Below are 27,792 nucleotides of genomic sequence, written 5' to 3'. Positions count from 1 at the left end.
TTCCTTCTTCGGTCATTCTTCGAAGAGAAAAAAGGAAAAAAGGTCATTCTTCGAAGAGAAAAAAAAAAGAAAAGGTCATTCTTCGAAGACAAAAAAGGAGAAAGGTCATTCTTCGAAGACAAAAAAGGAGAAAAGGTCATTCTACGAAGAGAAAAAAGGAGAAAAGGTCATTCTTCGAAGAGAAAAAAGGAGAAAGGTCATTCTTCGAAGACAAAAAAGGAGAAAAGGTCATTCTTCGAAGGCATTAGAATCCCGATTAGCGACCTCTAACGGCTTTTAAAAGTCTTCTATGTTCACCTAAACCATGTTCTTTCCGTCTGTTGATCATCATGACGTTTGTAATTATAACCTAGCATTGTATGAATCACAGTCTTTAAAGAGTAGGTATTTTGTTTTCATTTTTGTAATTATTTAAGTCTACATTATAATTGGTAATTTTTAAGTTCAGTTACGAACTTAGTATTTATTTATCCTTATAGGGTTGTCTGGAAGAGGACGCTTGTTAGCACGCTTGTTACGGCTTTTCAAATATTTTTCTAGTTTCAATATTTTGGCTCGTGTAATTGTTAATCTAATAGGCAAGTAGGTGATCAGTCATCTGTGCCTGACGCACGCCGCCGACCTTTTGGGTCTAAGGCAAGCCGGTTTCCTCACGATATTTTCCTTCACCGTTCGAGCGAATGTTAAATGCTCACTGTCACTTGGAAAGAAAGTCCATTGGTGCACACATCGGGGATCGAACCTACGACCACAGGCATGAGAGTCGCTCACTGAAGCCACTAGGCCAACACTGCTCTAGAGATTACACACAGCTCGTCATTTGTTATATACGTTTTTTTAATTATTGACAATTATAAATAACAAAAACATCTGTACTTTAGACGAATATATCCACTTGTTTAACCCTGTCTCTTTTTACCACAGCGTAACCACAGTTTGACAGAGAGAGACCGAGTGCTGTACTTAGACTGCTTAGATGTCTAAAGATGGTAATAATTTATTCTTTGAAAAAATATGTTTATATTGTATGATCCTGATTATTCTTGTGGAACAGAAATTAAAATAAAAAGCCTATTATTTCTGGCAAAGTAAATTTATAATTCCTATTTTTTTTAAGTTAAACAAACTTATATGTATACGAAATAATATCTGCAAGATGCGTATTTCAAGGATCTCCAGGTACATGCTGCATCCAGCTCGAACCAATTTTGCGCAGGCTCCGATCTCCTTTGACAATTTTCTTTTCTTTCTGATTTTTCTCTTCTTGTCTGTATATTTCCAAGTCTGGCCAGTATATGTTAGAAATGGCAAGAAGCGCAACATTGCTTTGGTTTGAAATTTGCAGATGGAGATTGCTGAGCGTTTGAAGGAAAGTTCTGGGATTAAAGCTCCTCGGAAAAGCAGGTCTTGATTAAGCTCTATGTCGGATACCTCGGCTTGAAGCCTTTGCGAACCCCAAGGGACCTTAAGGGCGTGAAGAGGGCTGAAGTAGGTGGGTAGGGTCTCATTAACCTTCTGAGTAGCAGAAGGCTGGGGCTGTAGGGCTGGGTGTGCACTCAAACCCAGCCCGGGGACTGTAGCCCCGCGTCAAACTCGATATTGTTTTAATTTTAACTGGCATTTTCCTTTAGACTCCAGAACTTGTTCCATCTATGGTGAAAGGCAATTCGATTTCTGACAAGCAGGACAGAAGTATGGGGACATATATAAATCGTACAGTATGATTGTTCCTTGGAGAGGGAGATGCGTTCAGCTATTGCTCCATCATCTCAAAACCGTTTTACAACCCACAGGCACAAAGAACAATATCAAGAAGGCTATGGAATGGATGGTGAATTTTGGACATGGAAAGGTCAAGAAAATTTAGAAATACTTAATAGTGGAGGGAACTAAACCTCCTTGCTGGACCGACCAAGTAAAAAGCTTTAAGAAAACACTTTTTAAAAGGATTGAAGCTTTGTATTATTATTATAAACTTATAATCAAACATATAAATCACCGTGATCACGCACGCTGTACGCTGCACGCGAAACGTAGGATTTAAGTTATGTGAATAATTCAATTTAATCCGTTTAAAAAGTGTTTTCTTAATGTGTAAAAGCTATGTTAACAAAAGACAATATTAAGTAAAAAGCTTTACGGGTCGAGCAGCCGCTGAAGCTTGTCGAAGACTGAGGGGAGTGAAGGAAAAGGAAATAGAATCAAATGATATTGAGTGATACCGTCACCGATAGACATTGCCAAAGGATTCGTAAGTGCATTGCCGACCTTTGCATTACACATTAGCAATTTATATTTAGGTTTCTTTATCGACCCAGCCTATCCGGCCCCTCCCCAACACGACCATCATCACGTCATCAATGTCCTCTGGCCCTACGCGGGCGCCTCTCTGATTAGCTGAAACATTAAAAATCTTCTAAAATAAAGAACATAAATAAATATTCTGGAACATAAGAGACAAGCATCACTTATTTCAGAATAGGTAGATATCCCTACTCATCCGCAAAGAAGATAGAGGATGTAGGCCGAGAGAAAAAGACGGCAAAAACTATCGGCGTTCTTTTAAAATATCAAATCATCAAACAACACTTATTTTTAAAAAAATATCGCAAATTCATTAGAAGCAGCCTGTCTAGCCACTAGGGCTAGCCCAGGCCCTATTATCACTAGATAATCGTTAACTTTGTAGTAAGCCTATTTACGCAGCCTCTCTCTAATACATTTCATAAATTTGTTAAAAGGCAGAGATAAAAGAGCCTCTGGGATTTTATTAAAGAAAAGTATCCCTTTTCCCAAAGAAGAATTACTAACTTTAGGTAGTCTCGTACGGGGAAATTGCAGCCTGCGAATTGCTAAATCAGATCAGCCTTCTGTGCCCAAGGTGTAAGGTATCGTACTCTTCCCCCGATGTTTTGATCGTGATTCGTACAGTCAAGCAAACGGAACTTTGTTGGTAGCGGCAACCAATTTTTTAAAATTATTCTAATTTAATAAGCTAATTGCAAAGCGTTTCGATTTCCACTAAAACGTCCCATTATCAGAGGGCATAGGGGCAGGAGGCTCATCTGATGTTAATATATACATACAAGGATACAGGGACACTCTCAAAGCCAGCGAGTTCGCGTTGCCAGCCATTTTAAAATTGAAGGATTTCTTACTTCATTCGAATCGATTCAATAATTCAGTGGGCAGGTTTAGAAAAACATCGTGAGGAAACCGACTTTCCTTAGACCCAAAAACTCGACGGCGTGTGTCAGGCACAGCAGGCTGATGAACTTGCCTATTAGATTGAAAAATGTTCACGAAATAGATACTGAAATCTGAGGGCTAGATGTAAAACAGTTGTAGCGCTACTAATTCATTTTTAAAAGTGATTAAAATGAAACATGGCTCTTTAGCAAGAAAGACGAGACTTCACTCCTAATTTTCGAGCGTAAGATTCTTCGAAGAATCTTTGGTCCTGTTTGCGACGACGGTGTTTGGCGTATTCGCTACAATAAGGAACTTTATAACACCCTAGACGATGCCAACATCGTAAAGTGCAACAGGCTCAAGTGGCTGGCATGTGCACCGAATGGCGAACGACAGAACCCCAAGGTCTTTATTAAACTCACAACCTGGTGGCAAGAGAAAACGCGGTAGACCTACGTTACGTTGGTGGGATGGAGTTGTGAAGGACCTGGAAACAATAGGAGTTCGCAATTGGAAACGGGAAGCTCTGGATAGATTGTGATGGCGAAGTGTACTTAAGGAGGCTAACGCCCACAAGGGGCTGTATAGCCATTGATGATGATTATGATTAAAATGAAAATAAGAATTATATTCGTTTGCATTACTACTGGTATATTTTTAAGTGGACACTTAACTAAAGTCTCCACTGAATGTTACCAAAAATATAAAGAATTCTATAATTTATGAAAAATAACTTACCGCCAAAATGGCGCTGCGATCGCTAGGTGTGCGCGCGGGACGCACTGTTCGCACGACGTAGGAGTGAGCAGGACGACAATATCACATGAGATGCTATTAGCGAACCATAGACTATAGTTCCGTAATGGTGGAGCCAGTTTGACATCGCGTCCTTGCAATTCTAAAATATAATTTCTAGTTTTATAAAAATCTAATTTTTAATTAATTTTTGGGCTTAGAAGTATAATAAAAATCTAACTAACGTTATCATACAGTTTTTTTTAAATAATAATTATTTAAATTCTTACAAAATTGCGAAATTTTAGTAATTCTAAAATAATATTGCCAATAAACACGGGTAAATAGACAAAACCTCACTTACTTTGCTAAAACTCATTTCTTGCGAACAGTTTTTGGTCCCACAACAAGACCAAGACATGCTATCAGAGACGCTGAAAATAATGTAAGGATAATTGGATCAATTTTCATAAAAACTATAGATATGCTGAATATATTATGGAAGAGACTCCTCAGTCGGCAGCTCGTAGTCTGTCCAGCGATCTTATGAGATCATAGTTATCATCAGATAACAGTGTATAGTTTTGAGTGTTTCATTTGATCGGTCCATCTGGTTGGTGATCGGTGACCTGATCTTTTGCTTTCTGTGCCACTACGATCAGTTTCACCAAGCTCCCATGGAAGACGCATTTCTGCATATTGATTGAGCAAAAAATAGAAGAAAGAACAGCTTTATTGGATTACAGCTCATCCTTCGCAGCGAGTAGACGAGCATTCGAGCGAGTGTTGCGCAAAGAAAGGTCCGTTGCACAGCCGTTCAAACCTAGTATCTTAGGGATGAGAGTTGCCAAAGCCACCAGCGCAACCCTGCTGGAATTTGGAACTAAATGCATCATTTGACTATTCACACGTCATGTATTTAGAAAATACTATTAGTGGTCTGTTCTTAAACAAAATCGATGGAAGCTTATAGTAATTTGTGATTTATTTTATTTATTGCATAAATATCGCAATACAGAGAGAAAATGCTGCCAGGGTAAAGGTACAGGACCAACCATTTAATTTGTTTTAATTTTCTATTATTGAAGTGAAACTTCATTATCGACGTTGAAAAAAAAATTACTGTAACATTTTTGGGTTACGCGTCACATTTTTCCGTTACGTGCTCATCTTGTCCCTACCACGGTTGATTCGAAGCCATTAATAACAAAAATATATTATAACGATAACAATGATGGTAATAATCTTAGTAGTAACAAGATAAAATGAAATAATTGTATTATTTGTATTCATATCTATGATAATAAAAACCTTTTGTTAAACTTTATCTAATTTAACTTTATTTAACCAATTTCTGTAAAGTTCCGTATAGTGTATCATTTTTGGAAAAATATTTATTTTCAAGAAATTGGGATGCATTATACGCATAATAAAAAGGCAATAATCTAATTTAACTGTATTTAACCTATTTCTGTAAAGTTGCATATAGTAGATAATTTTTCGAAAAATAAGGTCATAAAGAAGTTTCACTTCTTACGTGTGTACACTAGTATACGCACACATTTTTTTATTATTACTATGTAGGTTAAGAATATTGTATGAATATGTATTAATATAAATTTCAATGAATAATATTATAAAACTATAGAAAAGTACTTATAAATTGTAATAAAATATTCTCGTCTTCGATAATCTCCAGTAGATCGCCTACAGTTACATTATTTATAGGTATCATAACTGTCACTTAGACGTAAGAACCCAAAAAGCCAAGTTAGTTTGTTGTCAGCGTCACAACGCCTAATTTTATCTTACTCAGTTGACACCCAGCTTCAATCAAAGAGTTTCATTTAACATATATTTTAGCAATCGCCACTGAACATAACACGATTTTTTTGTTATATACAGAGCAATTACATGGTAGAACTATTATTATTTTTATAGATATACATACTTGTCACAACAGCGAAAAGCCAGCCGTAATGCGTGTCCCAAAGCTCCGTCACTGTCTTGGACACCTTTCTAAAGTAAAACGTTTTATGTTTAAAGCAACGTCGAGATATGATTTTTTACCTTTATTTATTTATTCAAGTTCACAACATCATATATGCTTTATCTACAGTTTATTAAAACCTTTCTAAATACATGACAGTTATGGTAAACATAAATGTTATAAAAAAAATAAAAATATTACACTTTTGCTAAACAATACGGATTAGGTAGGAGCTAAACAATGCTGTTTGTTGAATTTATCAGCCCTTTACCATGTAAGTGTTTATTATGATTTATTCCAATTCCAATTAAATAACTAATGATTCTGAATCGAATTCGAATGACTCGATTGAAAGAAAACACTTTTTTACCGCATTGAAGCTATGTATTATTATAAAGTTATAATTATTTTATATAATACATAGCTTCCATAAAAAAGTGTTTTCTTTCAATGTGTAAAAGCTATGTTAACAAAACACAATACTAATGAATCGATTTTAGTGAACCAAATTCAAATCAACTCAAAATGTCTTCTAGTTTTCGAGAAATTTGAGAACAAATATAAAAAAGAGGCAATAGTTCTCCTTTCTTTCTTCTTCACAGCGTGCACTTTTGAAAGGCCAAATGCATTATTTAGTTAAAAGTTTTTAGCTTCCATTAAAATGTATTTATGATACGTGACGTTATTTGATACATGGCCTACTGGAGGGCACGCCTATCCATGTAACCGTCTGAATATAAAACTGTCCAGGGAAGATGGAAAAGAGAAGAAATAACGATCTAAATCGTCCACAGGAGACGTCAATAAAGGAATGAAAGTCCAGCGCGCTTTTAGAGCGTTGTTTGAAAAGTGAACTGAAGTGACTGGAGAATCTAGTTGTGAAATCGTGAAATCGGGTTGGGTAAAGCTTGTCATACCTGAACCGAATGTAAAAATAAAAATATAAATGAACCGACGCGCATGGAGAATGTTTTGAAAGTGAATGAAGCGTGACAGATATGCCAGAACCATAGTCTCTGTCCACACCTCTGAGAAGAAGGCGTCATGAAATAACAAACTACACCCTTTTAAGAGTTACCAGATCAATGTTTCGTGATCATTTTCGTAATATACAGGTAGGTGATCAGCCATGCCTGTATATCACTTCTGAGCCCGCTGCCTCACGATATCTTTTATTATCCATTGGTGAACAGCGTCCATTCATCTGACGCACGGTGATGTTAATTGATGAGCCAACAACCCTTTTAGAACAATCAAAATGACGTGATGATAAAGTGTTCTGACTTACTTCTTTAATATTTGATGTAAAGTAGAAGAAAACTGCACACTCCAATAGCATCAAGAGTAATACCAGCGCTGCATACTGAAAAATTATTATTATCCCAATTATTTATGATTCAGATTTCACTTGAACATCGACCAAATGCTGACACGGCTGGCTGGTGTTTCCGAATTTTAACAGCTTTAGTTTAAGTGGTATCACTTAAGTGATGTTGATATTGACTTCAGGTGAGCCTTCTGATGAAATGTTGAATTTGTATTGTTTAACATTTAGTATTGCCTTGTATTAATATAACTTTTACACGTTTAATGAAAACACTTTTTTAACGGATTGAAGCTATGTATTATTATAAACTTATAATTATTTTACGCGAAACATCGGGGGAAAATTAAAATGATGTAAAATAATTATAAGTTTATAATACATAGCTTCAATCCGCTAAAAGTGTTTTGTTAAACATTACATGAATAATTATCTGTATTTTTTTTTATTAACGATCGTTTTGTGGAGGCAGATTCGGCTTAGCTAAGGCATTGACTTCGAGCGACTCTAATACAAATGTGAGTTTGATGAATTTTCACATACAGCAATCACGGTTCATAGACGCGATACTGAATCTTACGAAATTCCTCACGATTTTCGCGGAGTTCGAATGATATTTAAGAATGAAACGTTTATTTATAAGTCAGCCAACAGATTTGCATTTACATTTAAACAAAGGTTTGCACTATAAAGGTGCAGACAGACTGATAGGCTGAAACAGTTAGCGCTTTATAGCTAGAAGTCTTTCCGCAGACCCCGGAACGGACTGAATCTCAACCTTGTATGAGCGAGTCACTGACATGCTTCAACAGACTTAGCCAGGATTCGCATATATGCCGGTGTTGTCCACCCCGGAGACCACGAAAAGTCTGTTGTGCTCTCGACATACCTTAGAAGTGATGCCGTTTTACCCCAAATTATTTCTAGAACCCATTAGTTTAAAAGTTATATAGCAGTAAAGATTTTAGAGGAATTATTCGGGCTGCAATTCTGCAGTCGACTTTCAACGTCAGACGTCGAGGCATAATACGAAAATCCACCTGTAACACCTCGATGAGCGTTTGTGAACAATGTGGAACCAGTTGCATACTGAAGTATTTCCAAACCAATTAGACTTAGGGTCCTTCAAGTAAAGAGTGTACCAATTCTTAAAAGGCCGGCAATACGAGCCCTCTGGCATTGAGTGAGCAGGTGAGCCTTCTTCCTGTTTGCTCCCTGTTCCATAAAATATAGAGCGTACTTACCATAAACAAAATAAATGTTGAGCAATTAATAGCACCATAGAGTCCCATGACAGATATGAAGAGAAAAAATATACTGAGCATCGCTATTCCTACACCTAGTTGTACTGTCAGAACTTCATCGGGAAATAATGTCTGAAACAATTAATGTCTTATTGCCCCCTTGTAATTAATCTGTGTCCTGGACAAAAGCAGTACCTGTTAGGTCTGGGACACACTTATATATCTGTTTAATGATCATTTGTTTTATAGGATACGTCTTTCATATCTGATACGATTATTGGGTCCTGAAAAGATCATTTTCAGTGTGTAAGAGTACTTTAAAAGTGTGTTCGATCTGTCGTAAAAAGAATCGTGCTGTTTTTTGGGGAGATATGTACGGACTTATAATTCTGGCAGATTAACTTACCCTTTAATTTATTTACACGGTTAGAATACCGCGTGTTTTTTTTGTCTAAGATTTTGTGCGTGAACGGGTGCTACTTATTGTGACTGAAGGTCTTCGGATATAAATTCGTGTATGCAGTGATGTTAGTTATTTCGACTATGTATTTTCGTGTTGTTCCCATCAGGATGTAAGTGCGTGCTCCTATTTCACCATGTCATAATTAATTTGTTCTTTGTACAATGTACTTTGTAGATATGTGTCTGTGTACAACACACGAACTTTATGGAACAAACGCGCAAACTGATGTTTAGTGATTCCCATGGATACATACTGTCAGAAAGCAAACGCGTTGCGGATCTTTTAAGTCCGTGCTTCAAAAATGTTTATTCTACAATTTATGTAGTTTACGATTATGTATGGAATGAAAATGATTAATGTTAGGTTAATTTGGCTTTGTTGTATATAGGTTTCTAGGGCAGACAGACATTATGTGAAATTTTATTGTCATGATATCGAAATAATTGGTGTACGAAGCCTACCCTTTCAGGGGGTGTTACACACTGTCGACGCGTGTTATTTATGTACAAATATATTATCTGTTCTTTAAAATTTATTTTGTATTCATTTATATGTTAGAAAATCAATCCTTCGAGCATTCTATATTGTTCGATCCAACTATTTTTTCACGGGACAACATAAGGCCGCCAGTTGCCCTCCTTTTGATTTAATTATGTTCATTTGTTTATATTGTAGTGTAACGAAGTGTAAATAAATAAAAAATAAATAAGCAGGACGTCAGGGACGCCACATGTACAGGTCATCTTTCTAACGAAATATTTATCTTTTTTAAGTTTTGATGTTTTCTTTCACCGTAAGAGCCGGCTTCGAACATAATCGTAAACATCACTACGACCTGAGTTATAATGTACCTTAGAGCTTGGAAATGAGTTGCTCCAGTGTTAAAAACACGTATTAATCATAAACATTACCGGCAACTGAGTTTTTTACTTGCTAAAATTGTTAACTGGCCTTCATACATGGTTTGATTATCTGCCAGTAGACTCACGAGCGGTACCTTTCAGGTTTGTCTAAACGGTTCAGAGTTATTTAACAATTTAAAAATGCTTACTGCTAGTAAGTTTGTAAGCTGTAAAATGCCGGAGATTTTTGATCATAAATGTCAAAAACAATTAAAAAACTAAGAGTGCAGGTAGTTTTACTCGCAATGATAACAAACGCCGCTCTCTTGGCTCCGTCAATATTTCAGCCATTTTGGAGCGATCAGGCATCGATAGAGACGATCGCAAGGGCCGGAATGTCATCCCTTGGAGGATGAGGCGGGCTTTGAGGGTGCTACTTGTGTGGACTCGTTAGCCATGTCTCACCTCCCTAGGACAAGCAAAACAGCTTGCGCGGCCACAAAGCAGGCGGAAAATAATAAACGGCTCAAATATAAGAGTCTTGCCTCAAACTTTGATTTCCCGTTGGGAATCTTGACTTGTTAAAGATTAAAGTTGGCTGGCAGATACTTCCGGAGAGCCAGAGCTGGTGCTTTCCTATACGAATAAGGATCGCGATATATCAAGGAAATGCTGCCAGCATTGAAAGTTGCCACAGGGGTAGGATTTTTTTTAATTGTTTGAATTTTCTGTTATTTAATTTTTAATTATTATTATTACTATGGTAAGTATATTGTAAATACTCTATATTTGTGTGTTGGATATAAATAACTGTATTATCGGAGAGTAAGTGTGTATGAACCCTTGTACACGTTGCGTGATGTCATTTTAATACTTTATTGACTTATTACACAACTATCCGTGTCATTTTAATGTCGTTACTGGAACTCCAAACGGAATTAATTAAAGTAGAAAATATTTTGTTATATTATACCACTAAAGTATTTCCGAACACACTCGACTTAAGTTCCATGAAGAGCGAACGAATTCTTAAAAGGATATGGAATGAGCCTCTGGCAACATAACTGTCACTTAACATCAGATTAGCTTTATGCCCGTTAATAAAAAGCTTAATTAACAAAGACATACTCGCCATACAAAATTATTCTAATAGCTTATATTCGTAAAGGTTTTGACAGGCAGAAACATAGAGCAAAGTTCTTAAAAGCTCTCGAAAGCTTTATCCGACCTAAAAAGAGGCTTTCAGTCTAACTACTACTGACTCAGTTCTACTACTGGTTCAGATCAAGAAGTTGTATATATCAGCTGAAAATAATTCGTTACCGCGTTTTAGGGTATGACATCACCGTAGTGATTGGATAAACTCAAAGATACCTGTTTGTTTCTCTGTTTTAAAATATTTAAAGACAATTGCAGAAAAATCGCTATAAATTAAGAGCTTTTTGGTAGAATGCTGAATTAGAAGTAGTTTTAATGTCAGATCATAAACATTACACGTTCCTCAAGACGGGTTTGCCTGTGTTCCAATCAAAAACTTAGCAAGTCAAACGCTTAGCAATTTCAGAATGAATTGCGGACTGGACTGGGGTTATGAGGACGTGGAGAACTCCTAAATTATATGGAACTAGCGGACTCGACATATGTGGTCCTGTCTTAACTAGAAATATTGATTTCGAATTTAAACAAAGTATTTATTATTCTAATGGTTAAGATATACAACATTCTTTGTTTGTTTTTCTGGCGCGTATATAAATCCTTGTTTTGCTTTTTTTTTCTTGCATAATCTTAACGATATTTGCAGCACGCATTCTGTCAATGTTATGTCAAACGCCGTAAGGTTACATGAAAAAAGTTTGAATTGTAAATTTGCTTTCGTAACAAAGGTATTCCTAAATTTTCTAATTTTCCGCGCAACTTTCTTAATTTTTTCTTTCACAAGTACCTTTTCCTGACAATAACAAATACACCAAAAAATAAATTTGCGAAATTGGTCCAGCTGTTCACGCGTGATGCCGTGACCAAGGGCAATAGGGATTCATTTTTATACGTGTATATATAGATAAATAAGTAAAATCAAATACATATTTTGAAAAAAGCTAGTGGCGCTACAATCTTTTGAGGTCTGGGCCTTTCTGGATATGTTTCGTGATTATTTGTCAATCTTATAGGCTCTAGGAATGAGTTAAATGCGCACATAGAAAGTCCATTAGGGCACAGCCGAGGATCGAACCTAGCCAACACTGCCTGTATTAACGTATATACATTCACCTTATCACGATAATTTTTATGAAGTACAGTTCTCTCTACAAGGATCTTAAGATACGTTTTGATATATGTCCGTAGGCGATAAACAAAATTATTATATAAAAAAGTTTGTAAAGATTTAACCGTTTGTAAAGGTCTGATACATGAGAATTATATATAAATAAAAAACCATGGAAACTTATTTCTTGGCTTGCTTAAAATAATTAAAAGCATAAATAACTTTATTCATATAGGAAGTACACTTATGAACGTATATTAATACTAAATTTTGTCCGTAAATTTAGAATTAATATACAGAAGAACTGGCAACTCTCCGCCACTCTTTTTAATCGCTAAGTTTTGAGTCATACAAAATTGTATGAACTGAAGCAAAGAATTCCCAAGGATTAGAATCCTTTAAATATTCATCAAATTTATAAATAGCTTTATTGATTTACAGTTTACGAAAACAATTAATATGTATTGATCCTTCACTAGTTCAATGGCTACGTGCAATATAAATTCCTTGATACAAACAAGCTACTTTTTGTCTCGAGTGTTTTCGTTTTCATTCAATCATGGCGAGTGTTACGGAGCCAAAAATTCCATTATCAAACCAAGGGCTGTTGCTAGAGAATTTTATTAAATATCGTAGAAGGCGAGCAACTAAATTAGTACCGTGTGAACGAAGCCTACTGTGACCTGGGTCACTGTCCCGCGAGTTCCCACGGATATCGTGCATGCATTATTGATATTTTAAACACAAAGCATTTGTCAGGGGGCCTATTTTTAATATGCGAATGTTATTTAGCATTTAAAAAGTACTACAACCTTTTGAGGTCTGAGCAACTGATTTCTGTATCTGTCTAGTATCGTGATGTTTCTTTCTAGTAGATGATGAGCCTGATACACGCTATTGAATTTTTGGATCTTAGGCCGACTTTTCGATGCTTTCCTTCACCGTACGAGCGATTTTGCTTAGCCGGGGGACGAGAGCCGCAAGCTGAAGCCAAAACTTAGATACTTACTGTCGGTTTTTGAATAGAGAATTTCGCTAGACGTAACCAAACTTAACATTTTTTTTTATTTAATTCAGTTGGGTTTTTAAGCTTTTTCAACATGTTCGGTACTTGTTCTCCGGTCAGAGTTGAGATAATTACATGATACGAGATTTATGTATACTACTGTTGTCTTTTCAAATACTTTAATAGAAACAACTGTAATTTCTGTATCAATACATTCATTATAACCTGTATTTTTTTTTATACGCGAACACGATTTCTGCACCATTCGCTGTTTGTTTCGAGTTTTATGATACTTATAATGAGGATATTGGTATTTTACTTCACCAAAGAGGATGTAAGGACCTAGTCGAAGAGGCGGGAAGACTTTGACTTTGTTTAAGCAGTTACAATCTAGTTTTTTCTTAAAAAATTTAAATTGTCGTGGATAAATTTCAGTTTTCTTTAATTTATGTTTTTGTGTATTAATGTACTTACTTATGTTTTCTGTTTTATATATATTGTTTATCTATGTAACATACAGCTGTTAGATTATTAATAAATTAATAAATAGTGATTAAAGGCACTTTATGTTAAATATCCTTATTAGTAAATTAGGTTAGATTTGAATTACGTATTTAAATCTAATAATATTCTTAAGTTAGGCTGGAGCGTCCATGATGTCTTTGTGCGGACATTTATAAAGGTTTTTTTTTTAATTTTTGGCAATAGTATTAGCTTTATGCCAGTTTCAAATAAAAAATAAAGGATATTTGTGTTTTGTTTCCATGTTTCATAAAAACTTGAATAAAATCGCGCTCTCGAAGTATTTTCGACCGAACATCTCGACATCAGCCGGCTTCTACTTCTACTACTGGTCCAGAATCGTCTTTCAGAAGATTCTTCCCGTTTTTCTGATGGCTATGGCTTTAATAATATTTACCTTTAACGGACCAGCTCTCTCGAGGACATACGCCAGCGTCTTCGGAGAGATTATCACCCATAGGCCAATTGCGAATGAAGCTAGGCTTAACATCTAAAAAAAACAACAGCTGTCTTCACTAGAAAGTTTTATATCCATAAAAAAGAAGAGTGTTGGCCTGAGCGAGACAGGCAATTTAATCTATAGTCTATGGCAGCTAATCTATGGTCTAACAATCCTGTCATTATAATAATCGTAGGCATTAAATCGATTTGTATGATTCTGCTATTGGAATAAAAATATAAAGTCGGTTCTTCGTGTTTTAATACGTTTAAGGGTTTTTCAATAAAGAATGGGAGCAGCAGAGCATCATGACATTCGGCCTGAACTAAAAAAATATCGGGTACGAAATACAAAATAGAAATAAGTTAATTTTCGATTATGGCAACTATCCCAATCTGTCATATGTAATCTATGACCGTAGAGGATCTAATAATATTGTTTATGGATGCATACAAAAGTTTAGGCTTGAAATTTGACTCTATAATGCTACGATCCGCCTTCGATTTTTGAATTGATCATAGAATTTCCTTATCTTTCCGACCTATGTAATTATCATTTAAATAAATCTATAAACTATGAAGGTGTGTAATTTTCAATGTATTAAAACTGTCCGATGGCAACTTGTACTAAGTAAAATAAGTTCTAGAAAAAATATAATTTATTTATGCACTTCTAAAACTCTACCCTTAATATTGTTTTTCCTTTCTAGGGTATTCTGGAAATATCTTTTTAACGACAAAGCCGCCCGTTGCCTCCTTAATAATGTATGGTATCTGATTGTATAGTTATGTACTATTAATTCAATAGTGTTAATAAATAAAATAATTGATGTGAACGTTCTTTAAACTTGCTTAAATTCATAATGTTTTAAGATTATTTAAAAATTACTTACCGTTGTGACAAAATTTACGAAGATCAAAACAATTCCAGCCAGTCGTGATGCTTTTTGTATTGCCATATCTAAATATTATAAAAAAATGACTGTCAATTAACGTAATTTTAAGTTTCGTATCGTGTCATACAGTGAGATTAAAAAACGAGATTTAACGCGAAATATGGCTCACGTCGTGATTAAAAACTTTCGTAAAGGAATCGGCATTTGTAATAAATACTTCTGGCGTACATAGTTTAAATCATAACCACAAAACATCGAAGTAATGAAAGATCTTCATTCTGATCTTTATAATACTATTGAATTATAATAGTAGGATTGCAACACGATAAATAAATCTATTATAATTTATGAGAAGAGAAGATAAATAATGTTACTTCATAATCCTTAATTCATTGTAATCTTACAATTTAAATAAATAAGTTCATATTAAACGCAATACGTATTAAAATAAAAATAAAAATTATGTGTTTTAATAACTTTATCACACTAGATAGAAACATTTTAAAATTTATCCTAATATCACCATATTTATTACAAAAATAAACACTTGTGTATAATAATTACCTTTTGGTATAAACTTTAGAGCTTTAAATCAACAACAATCAACATACGAACTAAGAAGCGGGAAATTTGAACGAAATCTAGTACACACAGCACCGACGCGCTTATTTTTTGAAACTGAAGACTTGAAACGTGAATAACACAGAGTTCGTTGCAAATGGATAGTGGATACTGTCACAGATATAAAAGCCTCAAGAGCCTTAATATGTGACAGTTGATGGACAAACCACAGATACGATTATCTATATTATACTGCTGTGGGGATAACACAAAATTAAATGTGTTGATAATATAATTCAATCTCAAACACAAAATAACCATTCATATACGTAACCAAATACACTTATGAACATCAACAGAAAATATGTTAAATTGATTCAATTTTTTTGATTTCCTACTAGTTTGAATAGTTTCTATTTATTGATTGATCCTGAAATCTTTTCTTCATACACTGCGTATGTAGAAAACTTTTAATGTATTAATATATTGATATGACTAAACCCCCTGGTATATTATTAGGATAGAACATCTATGGTTCCGCTGCTAGTCTGTGAACTTAGGAAAGTTTTTTATCTTCTTTGTGAATTATGTGGTACATGGGGTCTAGCCATATTGATACGGAAAATTTTTCTACATAAACTATCGCTTTTGCGTAATTGTATTGTCGAAAACGCTTCGTTCGCAGCCAAGAGACTTGTTACTACACTGCCGTGAAGTGGGCTGCGTAGTTGCTATTCGTAACACCTTATTCCGTCAAATTGTCTCTAGATTAAATGTATTCCTAATCCAAAATCACATTTATAAACGTAATAAAATTAAAAAAAAACTATACGTACAATATTAGGTAATTGTATTTTTTAATACTTTTTTTACAGTTCTTTACAGTTTTACTTAGTTTTACAGTTTAGCAGTCTTATTTAATTGTTGTATTAAATTATTTAACACTGCTCTCCCTCTAAATTAATAAGTAATATGGGCTTCCCACAGCTGTATCAATTATCTTTGTTTTTCGGATCTTTGTTTAAATATTCATAATTACTCAGGAATGTCATGGATTAAACAAACCGAAATCTAGATTTTAATTATTTCAATAAGCACTTTCGGTTTTACTTAAATAGGTTAAAATCTAAATTCAATAGTCAATACAGCAAATATTTTAAAATTATGGATACTTAAAATCTTAACCGAATTGTACTAAACAGCAGCATTTAAGATCATGTAAATAAATATAATGGCCCATAAACGCTGTTTTTTTCTACACGGCTGAAACATTGATTAGCCGTTGGCTACCGAAAAGCGTGAGCGTTAATGCGTGTCTTTTCATAGCACTGTCATGGCGTCGCTTATTGTATGCCGACTCACGACTTTTGGGCTTAGGCTAACGACTCTCGACATGAACTGTCAGTTTCATACAATTTTAATTTTCGACTTTCTTAATACACTACTGTTAAGACATTTTGTCTGGGCTCCACAATACTAAATACCCATATTACACAATATTACCACAGAACACTATTACTTCTACATTACTGACTTTACCTATACCGAAATCGTATTCTGTGAGTTTGAGATATTGATTTCTTTTGAATAAAATTTGTATCTCCAAAAAGGGAGTATCCCTCGCTGTAATCAAGGAAGTAAGCATGCATTCAATATAGTGGTAAATTAGCTTATTCATGGAAATTGGCTATCCTGCGAATTCCACACGGACCAGCGTTTACCGATGGTTCGTATTTTCGAAGATTGTCTTTTTTCCATTTTAAGTTATTAAAAACGATTATTTATATCTATACATGAAGTTTAAATCTTAAGGGGAAAGATGTTTGAACGCATCAATTAATATCACAATTAGTTGCATAAAAAGTTTAAAGTTTATAATAAAACCCCTATTGTAGCTTCTTTTAATTGTCTGATATGCAAGTGTGTGGAATAACTGGAATAGCAGTAAACTACTGGCTGAAATAGAGAACATGCTTCTTAATGTTTGAATTGGGAGTCACAATATATACAATAATTATAAGTCTTTATTCAGGCAAACAAGAGTATTAAAATATTACCACGGTGATCTTTGTCCCGATGCTGGTTTGAGTTGTTGCCCTATGTAGAAGCACTGGCACATTTGTTTTGAGCTTTCCATTCTAGGAGCATCACATTTCCATTACATGTCCATTTATATTCCATGAAGATGTTCTACTTGTTCCTTGTTGCATTACACACACAGTTTAGTTTAAAGGCCAAGGCTTTGGGTTGCTGTGCCAGTGAAGTGAATAAGTATGGTGGTTACATTTGAAATGCAACGATATTTTTGGGATGATACTACATACATAATTTTTTGATAGTCAGGCCATTTGAAAACTATGTTTAATCAAATCTCCTGTGTATGAATGTCAGAAAGTTGGTAAACTAACACTAGTCACAGTTATTAAAACATTTACAAAAGTCAATAATAGAGCAAGATAAGTGTTAATTTATGGTGAGTTGAGTTGGTTCTAGCCAAGAAGACTTAATGATTTAAAGATTTAATATCCATGTTTCTTCTTAACACGTTCCCAGTTCAGTGCAACATATGTAGGACATGTTAGGCAAGCCCACAAACTCCGTGTTGACATGGTCAACAACATCAATTCACTTTTTTTATGTTGTAATGCAATATCATATTGGGTCGCAATTTAGGGACACAACCCTTATGGACATAACTTTTCCATGGCAAGTTGACAACATGCAAACATCCTTGTCTCCATTTTTAAACTGTTATGTTTCATAATTTTTTTTTAGGGTATTTCTCCAGGAGTTAACTTCGCATCAACAACATCTTTAGGAAAGCATCTTCTGTTTCTGCAGAGATTGGTGCCTAGAGATAATAGAAATTCTGCTAAAGCAATACTTGTGTAATAATCGTCGGTTGCCAAGCACCAACCTTCATCCAACAGCTCTTCAGCTAATTGTACTACTATGCTTCCAGACATATCCAAACCAAAGACCTGAACTCTCTGAACTCTATAAATTTGCTAACCTCAGGGGAATTCATCAAGAGTGGTTTATACATTTTTATGCTGTATTTATGTGCCTTTAATGGAATAAGAGTCTTCCTCGGAATTGCACCATAGATTCATCCACAACAATTATCTCTTCGGGTGTATAAATCGACCTGAAATTAACGATAATAAGTTTCATGAGATCATTTATTTTGTAAAGTCGGTCATTCTTCTGTTCTGGTTGCTTCATGATCAACTAAACACCAACATCTCAGAAGGATATTGAGTCTGTTGTACAACATTTCAACACCGTGAAGCAAGGAACGGTAATATAAGTCATCTCATTTCCAGTCATTGGTTGGAAATGTAATCAAACCCTGATATTTCATCCAAAAATGCTTTGAACTGACGACGGTTAAGCCCTTGGGATCAAATAAAGTTGATGGTTTTTACTAACATTCATTCATAACATTCTGGAGTTGAATGGACTTAGAACACAAGTTCAGTTGGTGGATAATGTTATGAAGAACTATAAAATCATATTTTTTCACAATTAATTCTGTTGCATTTTCATTCAAAATTCCGATGAAACCTTAACGTAAGCCGACAATAGAAGGTGCACTATTAGTGCATACTCCAACTAATTTTGACCAGGGCAAGCCAAAACTTGTGAATTCAATCAAATACCTTATGAACGTCAATCAAATATTCCTGTAGTGGTTCCTTTTAGCGGCTGTAAAGCATTCAATCCCTCCGTAACAGTGAACTCCTTATTAACATCTCGAATAAATATAGCCACTTGAGGTGAGTCGGACAAATCTCTCGGCTCTCTCGTCTAATGCTATGTAATGATTCAAAACCAGCCATACGGTCAGTTAATGTTGTTTTTGTATCATTAGCCATCATTTCTATACGTCGAACGACAGTTTGTCTTGACAAACTAATTTTTTCAAATTAATTTTTCTTTTCAGGACACAAAACACCACAACCGTCTAACATACACTCTTTGATAAATTCTCTTTCGGCAAATGGTTTGCCAATTTTGAGCTAACTATACAACTAGCTTTCAGAACATTATTAAGTTGTGTTTTTTGTTTATGAAACATTTGTTGCTGTTTTTCCAAATTTCCGGTAAGCTTCTGGATTTGGTATGTTCTTAATTGTCCTGTCAGTGACTGCAGCGTAGCATGCTTAGTTGAGTAATGCCTCTTCATATTGAATTCTTTCATTTCGTGTTATTTATCATTCTATACCAAAGGCCACTGGGACATTATAGACTTGACAAAAGCTTTAGTCCCCAATCGAAAGAACATTTGCATCCGGTCTTATATTTATCACTTTCACAGTTTCTTTGTTAAATGTATGTTTTTCGACGTCTATTAGCTGCCACACGAACGGATGATTTAATTATTTTTTACAGCATGTATTTGAGTTCCTCTTACAGCTGCAGCCTTTCTTTTGTCCGTATTAGGCATCTAAAATAATAATTATGGAAATTAATATTATTGGTTTAATACAAAAAACAATTGATCTTATAAAATTTGGTGGTTTTAATTGTTAACGTAGACTTTTGATGCGGCTAGTCCAGGGGGTGCCTATTTAACTTCCGTTTAAATCAAAGTAAGATGAAGTAAGGGTTCAAGAAGTTCCACTCCAAGTTGCTGTTTTCCAATAACTTGAACATTAATCCCAAGAAAACTGCTACTGTGACTGGCAGCAATATCCAATTTGAGACATAGGTTTGTCTTGAATTCTTGCAGAAATAGGGCTTTGAATATTGTCACTTTTATTTCATATTTCCTCGCGAATATTATGCGAGTTAATATTTGAAGAGCCTTTCACATTATTGGATAAGCTTTTTGATGTCTTGTTGTTTGTCTTTCTGAAATTTTTTGTGCAATATTGACAATTTTCTTTGTTTTTCTGAATTACTTTGTATTGAAGTGGATGATTTTTCATGTGTTATATATTGTTACGAGCTAGGGGATCGGATAGAAAATGCCGTAGATTTCTTCAAAAGTTTATTTCTTGATAACTCAATGAGGAATTTATGGGCACAATTAATTGCAGAGATGCACTAATTACACACACAAAACAATCACTAATTACTTCACTTATGCGCACTTCACACTGTAATTTATCACTTGTATTCACTTTGTTCGCACTTTATCGCTTCGGTGTTTCGCTCTTGTTATCGCATTCCAAACTAAAGGCGACTAGTCGCGTTTCGGCTCGCTTATATATCCCTGGGAATAATTCTAAACAATATTCGAGAACTTTCTAGGCGGGCTTGCTACTGAGTAGCGATTGCACAATTCTAGAACGTCCGCACTCTTTGTCTCTTTCGCACGTTGCTCCGTCCTTGTCGTACGGCGTTCTAGAGTGTCAGTCTAGTTTCGAGAAAGTTCTGATCTTCTCTCTCTCTCTCTCGTATCATTTCGTCCTTGTCTCACACCTAGAAAGTTCGGTCTAGAATATTCCTTCATGAAAGAGGTATACCTAGGCCTGAAAACGAGTCTCCTGAAAACTGCACCAATCGACTACACATGTTTTGAAACGGACTGAAAAAAGGTTTCAGCTTCCTGAAAACTAGGGTAACATTATGGAAATTACAATGGAATTACAATTACAAATTACAATTTTCTAATATGTGATTGACCCTCTCCTGAAACGGTCAGAAATCATATTACAGCCTGCTGAAAAGTTCTCTAAGTAGTGGAAAAATCTAGAAACATTGCAGTCGACCCGTCTTCGTAACAATATTATAAAGTTGCCACACGTGAGTTAACTATTAGTTGCGACTCGTTCCCTCTTATTCAAATATATTTTTTTTGTCAGAAAAATGAAAAGGGGACTTGGTTTTTGGGAAATAGATGGAGATACCGAAAAACCTTTTTTGATAAAGTGGGGGGAAATGGGGGATTTCAGTGGGAAATTATTTCCAATTATCCGTAATAGAAAAGCAAAATTTAATCTAGTGAGATATTATTTCTCAAATAATAAAAAATTGCTAATTTTAAACATATTCCCCCTTTATATAGTTGCCCAGCTTTGCTTGTAAACAGCCCCAACGATCCAAGACTTGACGTAGCCCCAAATAAAAAAATAGAGGCGTTAAATCGCACGAACGAGGCCGCCAATCGACTGGTCCATTTCTTGAGATAACACGCTCATTAAACTTGTTATTCAATAAATCGATTGTAACGTAACACACGTTTGGCTTGTGGCGCCGTCCTGTTGAAACCACATGCTGTCCAAGTCCATATTTTCCAATTCGGGTCAAAAATAATCGATAATCGTGGCGCGATAACGATCACCATTCACAGTATCGTGGTGACCACTATCGTCGATGAAAAAATATGGCTCTATGACGCCACCGGTGTGAAAACCGCACCAAACAGTTATCTTTTGTGGATAAAGTGGTTTTTCGTTAAGCACATGTGAATTTTCACCCGCCCAATACCGCATATTTTCTTTGTTGACAAATCCGTTGAGCCAGAAATGAGCTTCGTCACTGAAGATGATTTTGCGATGAAATTGAATATCTTGGCGTATCTTTTCCAGAGCCCAATCGGAGAACGTACGTCGCTCCGAATAGTCCATTGGCTTCAATTCTTGAGTGAGCCTGATCTTATATGTAAAGTTAGATCCTTACGCAAAATTCGCCATAAAGTGGTCTTAACGATGCCCAACTCTTGAGAACGCCGTGGAATTCACTCATTTGGATCATTTTTTTACAGATGTTTCAACGGCAGCGATATTACTATTACTTTGTATTGAAGAGGATGTTCTTTCATATGTTTTATAATCAATGTAGCAAAATTTCCCATTGCTCAAGTTGCCCCTCGTGAATTAACTTTAACACTTAGGTTATTTTAACAAATAAAACATTTTTAATTTAAAGTGACTACTAAAGTCTTCACTAGAATGTCGGTCTGTAATTTAAAAATTTATATTGGGTAGTGTTCTTTTTGATCTTGCTTATTTTCCATAGCTCGAAAACTAAGCATATGAGGCTTCGTCGAAACTAAAACTATCTTTACTCAAATTTGAGACATAGGTTTGTCTTGAATTCTTGCAGAAATAGGGCTTTGAATATTGTCACTTTTATTTCATATTTCCTCGCGAATATTATGCGAGTTAATATTTGAAGAGCCTTTCACATTATTGGATAAGCTTTTTGATGTCTTGTTGTTTGTCTTTCTGAAATTTTTTGTGCAATATTGACAATTTTCTTTGTTTTTCTGAATTACTTTGTATTGAAGTGGATGATTTTTCATGTGTTATATATTGTTACGAGCTAGAGGATCGGATAGAAAATGCCGTAGATTTCTTCAAAGGTTTATTTCTTGATAACTCAATGAGGAATTTATGGGCACAATTAATTGCAGAGATGCACTAATTACACACACAAAACAATCACTAATTACTTCACTTATGCGCACTTCACACTGTAATTTATCACTTGTATTCACTTTGTTCGCACTTTATCGCTTCGGTGTTTCGCTCTTGTTATCGCATTCCAAACTAAAGGCGACTAGTCGCGTTTCGGCTCGCTTATATATCCCTGGGAATAATTCTAAACAATATTCGAGAACTTTCTAGGTGGGCTTGCTACTGAGTAGCGATTGCACAATTCTAGAACGTCCGCACTCTTTGTCTCTTTCGCACGTTGCTCCGTCCTTGTCGTACGGCGTTCTAGAGTGTCAGTCTAGTTTCGAGAAAGTTCTGATCTTCTCTCTCTCTCTCTCGTATCATTTCGTCCTTGTCTCACACCTAGAAAGTTCGGTCTAGAATATTCCTTCATCAAAGGGGTATACCTAGGCCTGAAAACGCCTGAAAACGAGTCTCCTGAAAACTGCACCAATCGACTACACATGTTCTGAAACTGACTGAAAAAAGGTTTCAGCTTCCTGAAAACTAGGGTAACATTATGGAAATTACAATTTTCTAATATGTGATTGACCCTCTCCTGAAACGGTCAGAAATCATATTACAGCCTGCTGAAAAGTTCTCTAAGTAGTGGAAAAATCTAGAAACATTGCAGTCGACCCGTCTTCGTAACAATATTATAAAGTTGCCACACGTGAGTTAACTATTAGTTGCGACTCGTTCCCTCTTATTCAAATATATTTTTTTTGTCAGAAAAATGAAAAAGGGACTTGGTTTTTGGGAAATAGATGGAGATTCCGAAAAACCTTTTTTGATAAAGTGGGGGGAAATGGGGGATTTCAGCGGGAAATTATTTCCAATTATCCGTAATAGAAAAGCAAAATTTAATCTAGTGAGATATTATTTCTCAAATAATAAAAAAATGCAAATTTTAAACATATTCCCCCTTTATATAGTTGCCCAGCTTTGCTTGTAAACAGCCCCAAAGATCCAAGACTTGACGTAGCCCCAAATAAAAAAATAGAGGCGTAAAATCGCACGAACGAGGCCGCCAATCGACTGGTCCATTTTTTGAGATAACACGCTCATTAAACTTGTTATTCAATAAATCGATTGTAACGTAACACACGTTTGGCTTGTGGCGCCGTCCTGTTGAAACCACATGCTGTCCAAGTCCATATTTTCCAATTCGGGTCAAAAATAATCGATAATCATGGCGCGATAACGATCACCATTCACAGTATCGTGGTGACCACTATCGTCGATGAAAAAATATGGCTCTATGACGCCACCGGTGTGAAAACCGCACCAAACAGTTATCTTTTGTGGATAAAGTGGTTTTTCGTTAAGCACATGTGAATTTTCACCCGCCCAATACCGCATATTTTCTTTGTTGACAAATCCGTTGAGCCAGAAATGAGCTTCGTCACTGAAGATGATTTTGCGATGAAATTGAATATCTTGGCGTATCTTTTCCAGAGCCCAATCGGAGAACGTACGTCGCTCCGAATAGTCCATTGGCTTCAATTCTTGAGTGAGCCTGATCTTATATGTAAAGTTAGATCCTTACGCAAAATTCGCCATAAAGTGGTCTTAACGATGCCCAACTCTTGAGAACGCCGTGGAATTCACTCATTTGGATCATTTTTTTACAGATGTTTCAACGGCAGCGATATTACTATTACTTTGTATTGAAGAGGATGTTCTTTCATATGTTTTATAATCAATGTAGCAAAATTTCCCATTGCTCAAGTTGCCCCTCGTGAATTAACTTTAACACTTAGGTTATTTTAACAAATAAAACATTTTTAATTTAAAGTGACTACTAAAGTCTTCACTAGAATGTCGGTCTGTAATTTTAAATTTATATTGGGTAGTGTTCTTTTTGATCTTGCTTATTTTCCATAGCTCGAAAACTAAGCATATGAGGCTTCGTCGAAACTAAAACTATCTTTACTCAAATTTGAGACATAGGTTTGTCTTGAATTTTCGCAGAAATAAGGCTAATAATATTGTCACTTTAATTTCGTATTTCCTCGCGAATATTATGGGAGTTAATATTTGAAGAGCTTGCCACATTATTGGATAATCTTTTGTTGTTTGTCTTAACCCAAGAAAACTGCTATAGTGATTGGTAGCAATATCAAATTTGAGACATAGGTTTGTCTTGAATTTTCGCAGAAATAAGGCTAATAATATTGTCACTTTAATTTCGTATTTCCTCGCGAATATTATGGGAGTTAATATTTGAAGAGCTTGCCACATTATTGGATAAGCCTTTTAATGTTTTGTTGTTTGTTTTAATTCCAAGAAAACAGCTAAAGTGACTGGCAGCAATATCAAATTTGAGACATAGGTTTGTCTTGAATTTTCGCAGGAATAAGGTTATAAATATTGTCACTTTAATTTCGTATTTCCTCGCGAATATTATGGGAGTTAATATTTGAAGAGCTTGCCACATTATTGGATAATCTTTTGTTGTTTGTCTTAACCCAAGAAAACTGCTATAGTGACTGGCAGCAATATCAAATTTGAGACATTGGTATGTCTTGAATTTTCGCAGAAACAAGGCTATGAATATTGTCACTTTAATTTCGAATTTCTTCGCGAATATTATGGGAGTTAATATTTGAAGAGCTTGCCACATTATTGGATAATCTTTTGTTGTTTGTCTTAACCCAAGAAAACTGCTATAGTGACTGGCAGCAATATCAAAGTTGAGACATTGGTTTGTGTTGAATTTTCGCAGAAATAAGGCTAATGATATTGTCACTTTAATTTCGTATTTCCTCGCGAATATTATGGGAGTTAATATTTGAAGAGCATGCCACATTATTGGATAATCTTTTGTTGTTTGTCTTAACCCAAGAAAACTGCTATAGTGACTGGCAGCAATATACAATTTGAGACATTGGTTTGTGTTGAATTTTCGCAGAAATAAGGCTAATGATATTGTCACTTTAATTTTGTATTTCCTCGCGAATATTATGGGAGTTAATATTTGAAGAGCTTGCCACATTATTGGATAATCTTTTGTTGTTTGTCTTAACCCAAGAAAACTGCTATAGTGATTGGTAGCAATATCAAATTTGAGACATAGGTTTGTCTTGAATTTTCGCAGAAATAAGAAATAAGTTAATATTGTCACTTTAATTTCGTATTTCTTCGCCAATATTATGGGAGTTAATATTTGAAGAGCTTGCCACATTATTGGATAATCTTTTTAATCTTTTGTTGTTTGTCTTAACCCAAGAAAACTTTCCATGTTTTCTCTTTTCTCTTCATTTTATTAATTTCCTTTTCTAACAGATTTTCTTTTGGTGGCGTTGAAGTTAAAATTGTAGCGTGTTGCTTCTTTCGGCCCTGTCTTGTTTTAATAACAGATGCTTTCTCTGGCATTTTTATTAAATCATACAATTTACTATATTGATTAGGCGTGCCTGGAACTTGTGGTACAACATCTGATTCGGAATCAAGTGGACATCATAAGATCTAGTGAAACAATTTGTGTTGACGTGCTCGGAACTGGTGAGTCTTCTTTTGATGTGCTGGGAATCACACAGGCAGCTGCGAGAGATTCATTGCAGTCTTGGATTACAATGGTCTCAGATTGGAGAGTTTCTTCGGCGAGAAAATCTTCTTCTGTGAATACCTCCGGATTTAGTGGAAATATTTCAGTTGATCTAAACCCCGATTCTCCTTTACTAATAGAAGCAACATTATTAAATGCTTTCCTCACCAAGGATGCTACGTCGTAAGGGGTTATCTTTTCAGCAGAAAATCTGCAGCATCTAGCAAGATGGCTTTTTAAAAACAAGTCACATTCTTTTTTGTATGCCATTTTGAGTGGGCCAATAAAAGAAATGTCAAGGGGCTGCATTCTATGAGACGTGTGTGGTGGCAGAGACAACATATGAATGTGATTGGACTTGCAATATTCGTAGACGGAAAGAGAAATGTGACTAGCATGGTTGTCTAGTATTTAAAGGATGGGTTCATCTGCAGACGGTTTAGCGTGCTGTTTAAAATGCGCCAACCATTCAAGAAAGAGATGCTCGTTCAACCGTTGGCTGAACATTTGTAAAGCGCGCCTGCTGGACCATCCTTCTCAAGTAGTGGAGTCATCCTTTTTCTAGGGAAGATAAACATAGGTGGATTGTACCCCCCAGCACTGCTCATAGCACACAACAAGGTGATGTTTTTTCCTCTCTCCCAACTGGTAATAGATCCTACTCTCTTCTGTCCTTTTGCAGCTAAAATTTTTCCCGGTGTTTGAACCCTTGAAATACCGGTTTCATCGCAATTATAAATATTTTTTGCAACGAATCTGTGTTTTTTCATCAGCTGCAGCTCAAAGAACAGACTTACCTCTGTTTTATTAAAGGCCGTGATTCTATTTATGCTGGTCGCTTCCGGTTTTCTAATAGAAATGTTATTTCTAGCCATAAAAGCATGCAACCAATCGCGTCCAGCCATTATTGAAGCTTGATTAAAATTGTGCTTCACATTTAATTTTTCAGCATATTCGAAAGCGACTCTTCGGATTTGATTAGCATAGAAACCATAGAAAATATTTGCCATTTTCTTCACCAAGTTCGCTAGCTCGGCTACTTCCTCACGACTAAAGACAGTGAATCGTCCTAGATGTGGTGCAAAGGTAGAACCTTTTTTTATCCTCTTCTGAAGGCTTGAAAAAGGGATTCCCATTACTTTAGCAGCATTTCTTATAGAAGAACCGCCATCTATGAGCTGTATAGCTTTATTTAGGCTATCAGAAGACCAGGAAGCCTTTTCAGTTGTCCTGACGCGTACTTTCGGCATCTAGAAAGAAATAATAAAAACATAATTCAACAGCAACACACAGTTGCGGGCAATAGTAATCACTTGTGGGTAATGGGAGTCACCTGACTCTCATTACCCACAACTACACTAATGAGTAAAAAATAAAA

The 27,792-nt window shown here is 35.4% G+C and overlaps 1 protein-coding gene across 1 annotated transcript; it reads right to left on the bottom strand.

The window, feature by feature from the left end:
* Positions 1-5,735: 5,735 nt before the first annotated feature.
* LOC123718186 lies at positions 5,736-15,574 on the bottom strand. Its single transcript, XM_045674625.1, has 7 exons — positions 15,480-15,574; positions 14,913-14,980; positions 13,979-14,071; positions 8,486-8,617; positions 7,206-7,280; positions 5,879-5,946; positions 5,736-5,754 (listed from the first exon to the last, which is right to left on the bottom strand). Exons 2-7 carry the CDS (start codon positions 14,976-14,978, stop codon positions 5,736-5,738), a joined length of 453 nt encoding a protein of 150 aa, XP_045530581.1. The 5' UTR covers positions 14,979-14,980; positions 15,480-15,574.
* Between the last annotated feature and the right edge of the window lie 12,218 nt (positions 15,575-27,792).

This window comes from Pieris brassicae, chromosome 14 (assembly GCF_905147105.1).
Source record: "Pieris brassicae chromosome 14, ilPieBrab1.1, whole genome shotgun sequence".
NCBI classification, from domain to species: Eukaryota; Metazoa; Arthropoda; class Insecta; order Lepidoptera; family Pieridae; genus Pieris; species Pieris brassicae.
The sequence above is the reverse complement of the archived record's forward strand: the minus strand, read 5'-3'. Positions and strand labels throughout refer to the sequence as shown.

What these genes read in the sequence shown, in the direction of transcription:
- LOC123718186 (XM_045674625.1), bottom strand. Translation starts at nt 14,978, where the DNA reads ATGGCAATACAAAAAGCATCACGACTGGCTGGAATTGTTTTGATCTTC. An exon ending in TCGTAAATTTTGTCACAACG is followed by an intron (nt 14,072 to 14,912) that starts GTAAGTAATTTT and finishes TGTTTTTTTTAG; the next exon opens with ATGTTAAGCCTAGCTTCATT. An exon ending in TTACATCAAATATTAAAGAA is followed by an intron (nt 5,947 to 7,205) that starts GTAAGTCAGAAC and finishes GTTTTACTTTAG; the next exon opens with AAAGGTGTCCAAGACAGTGA.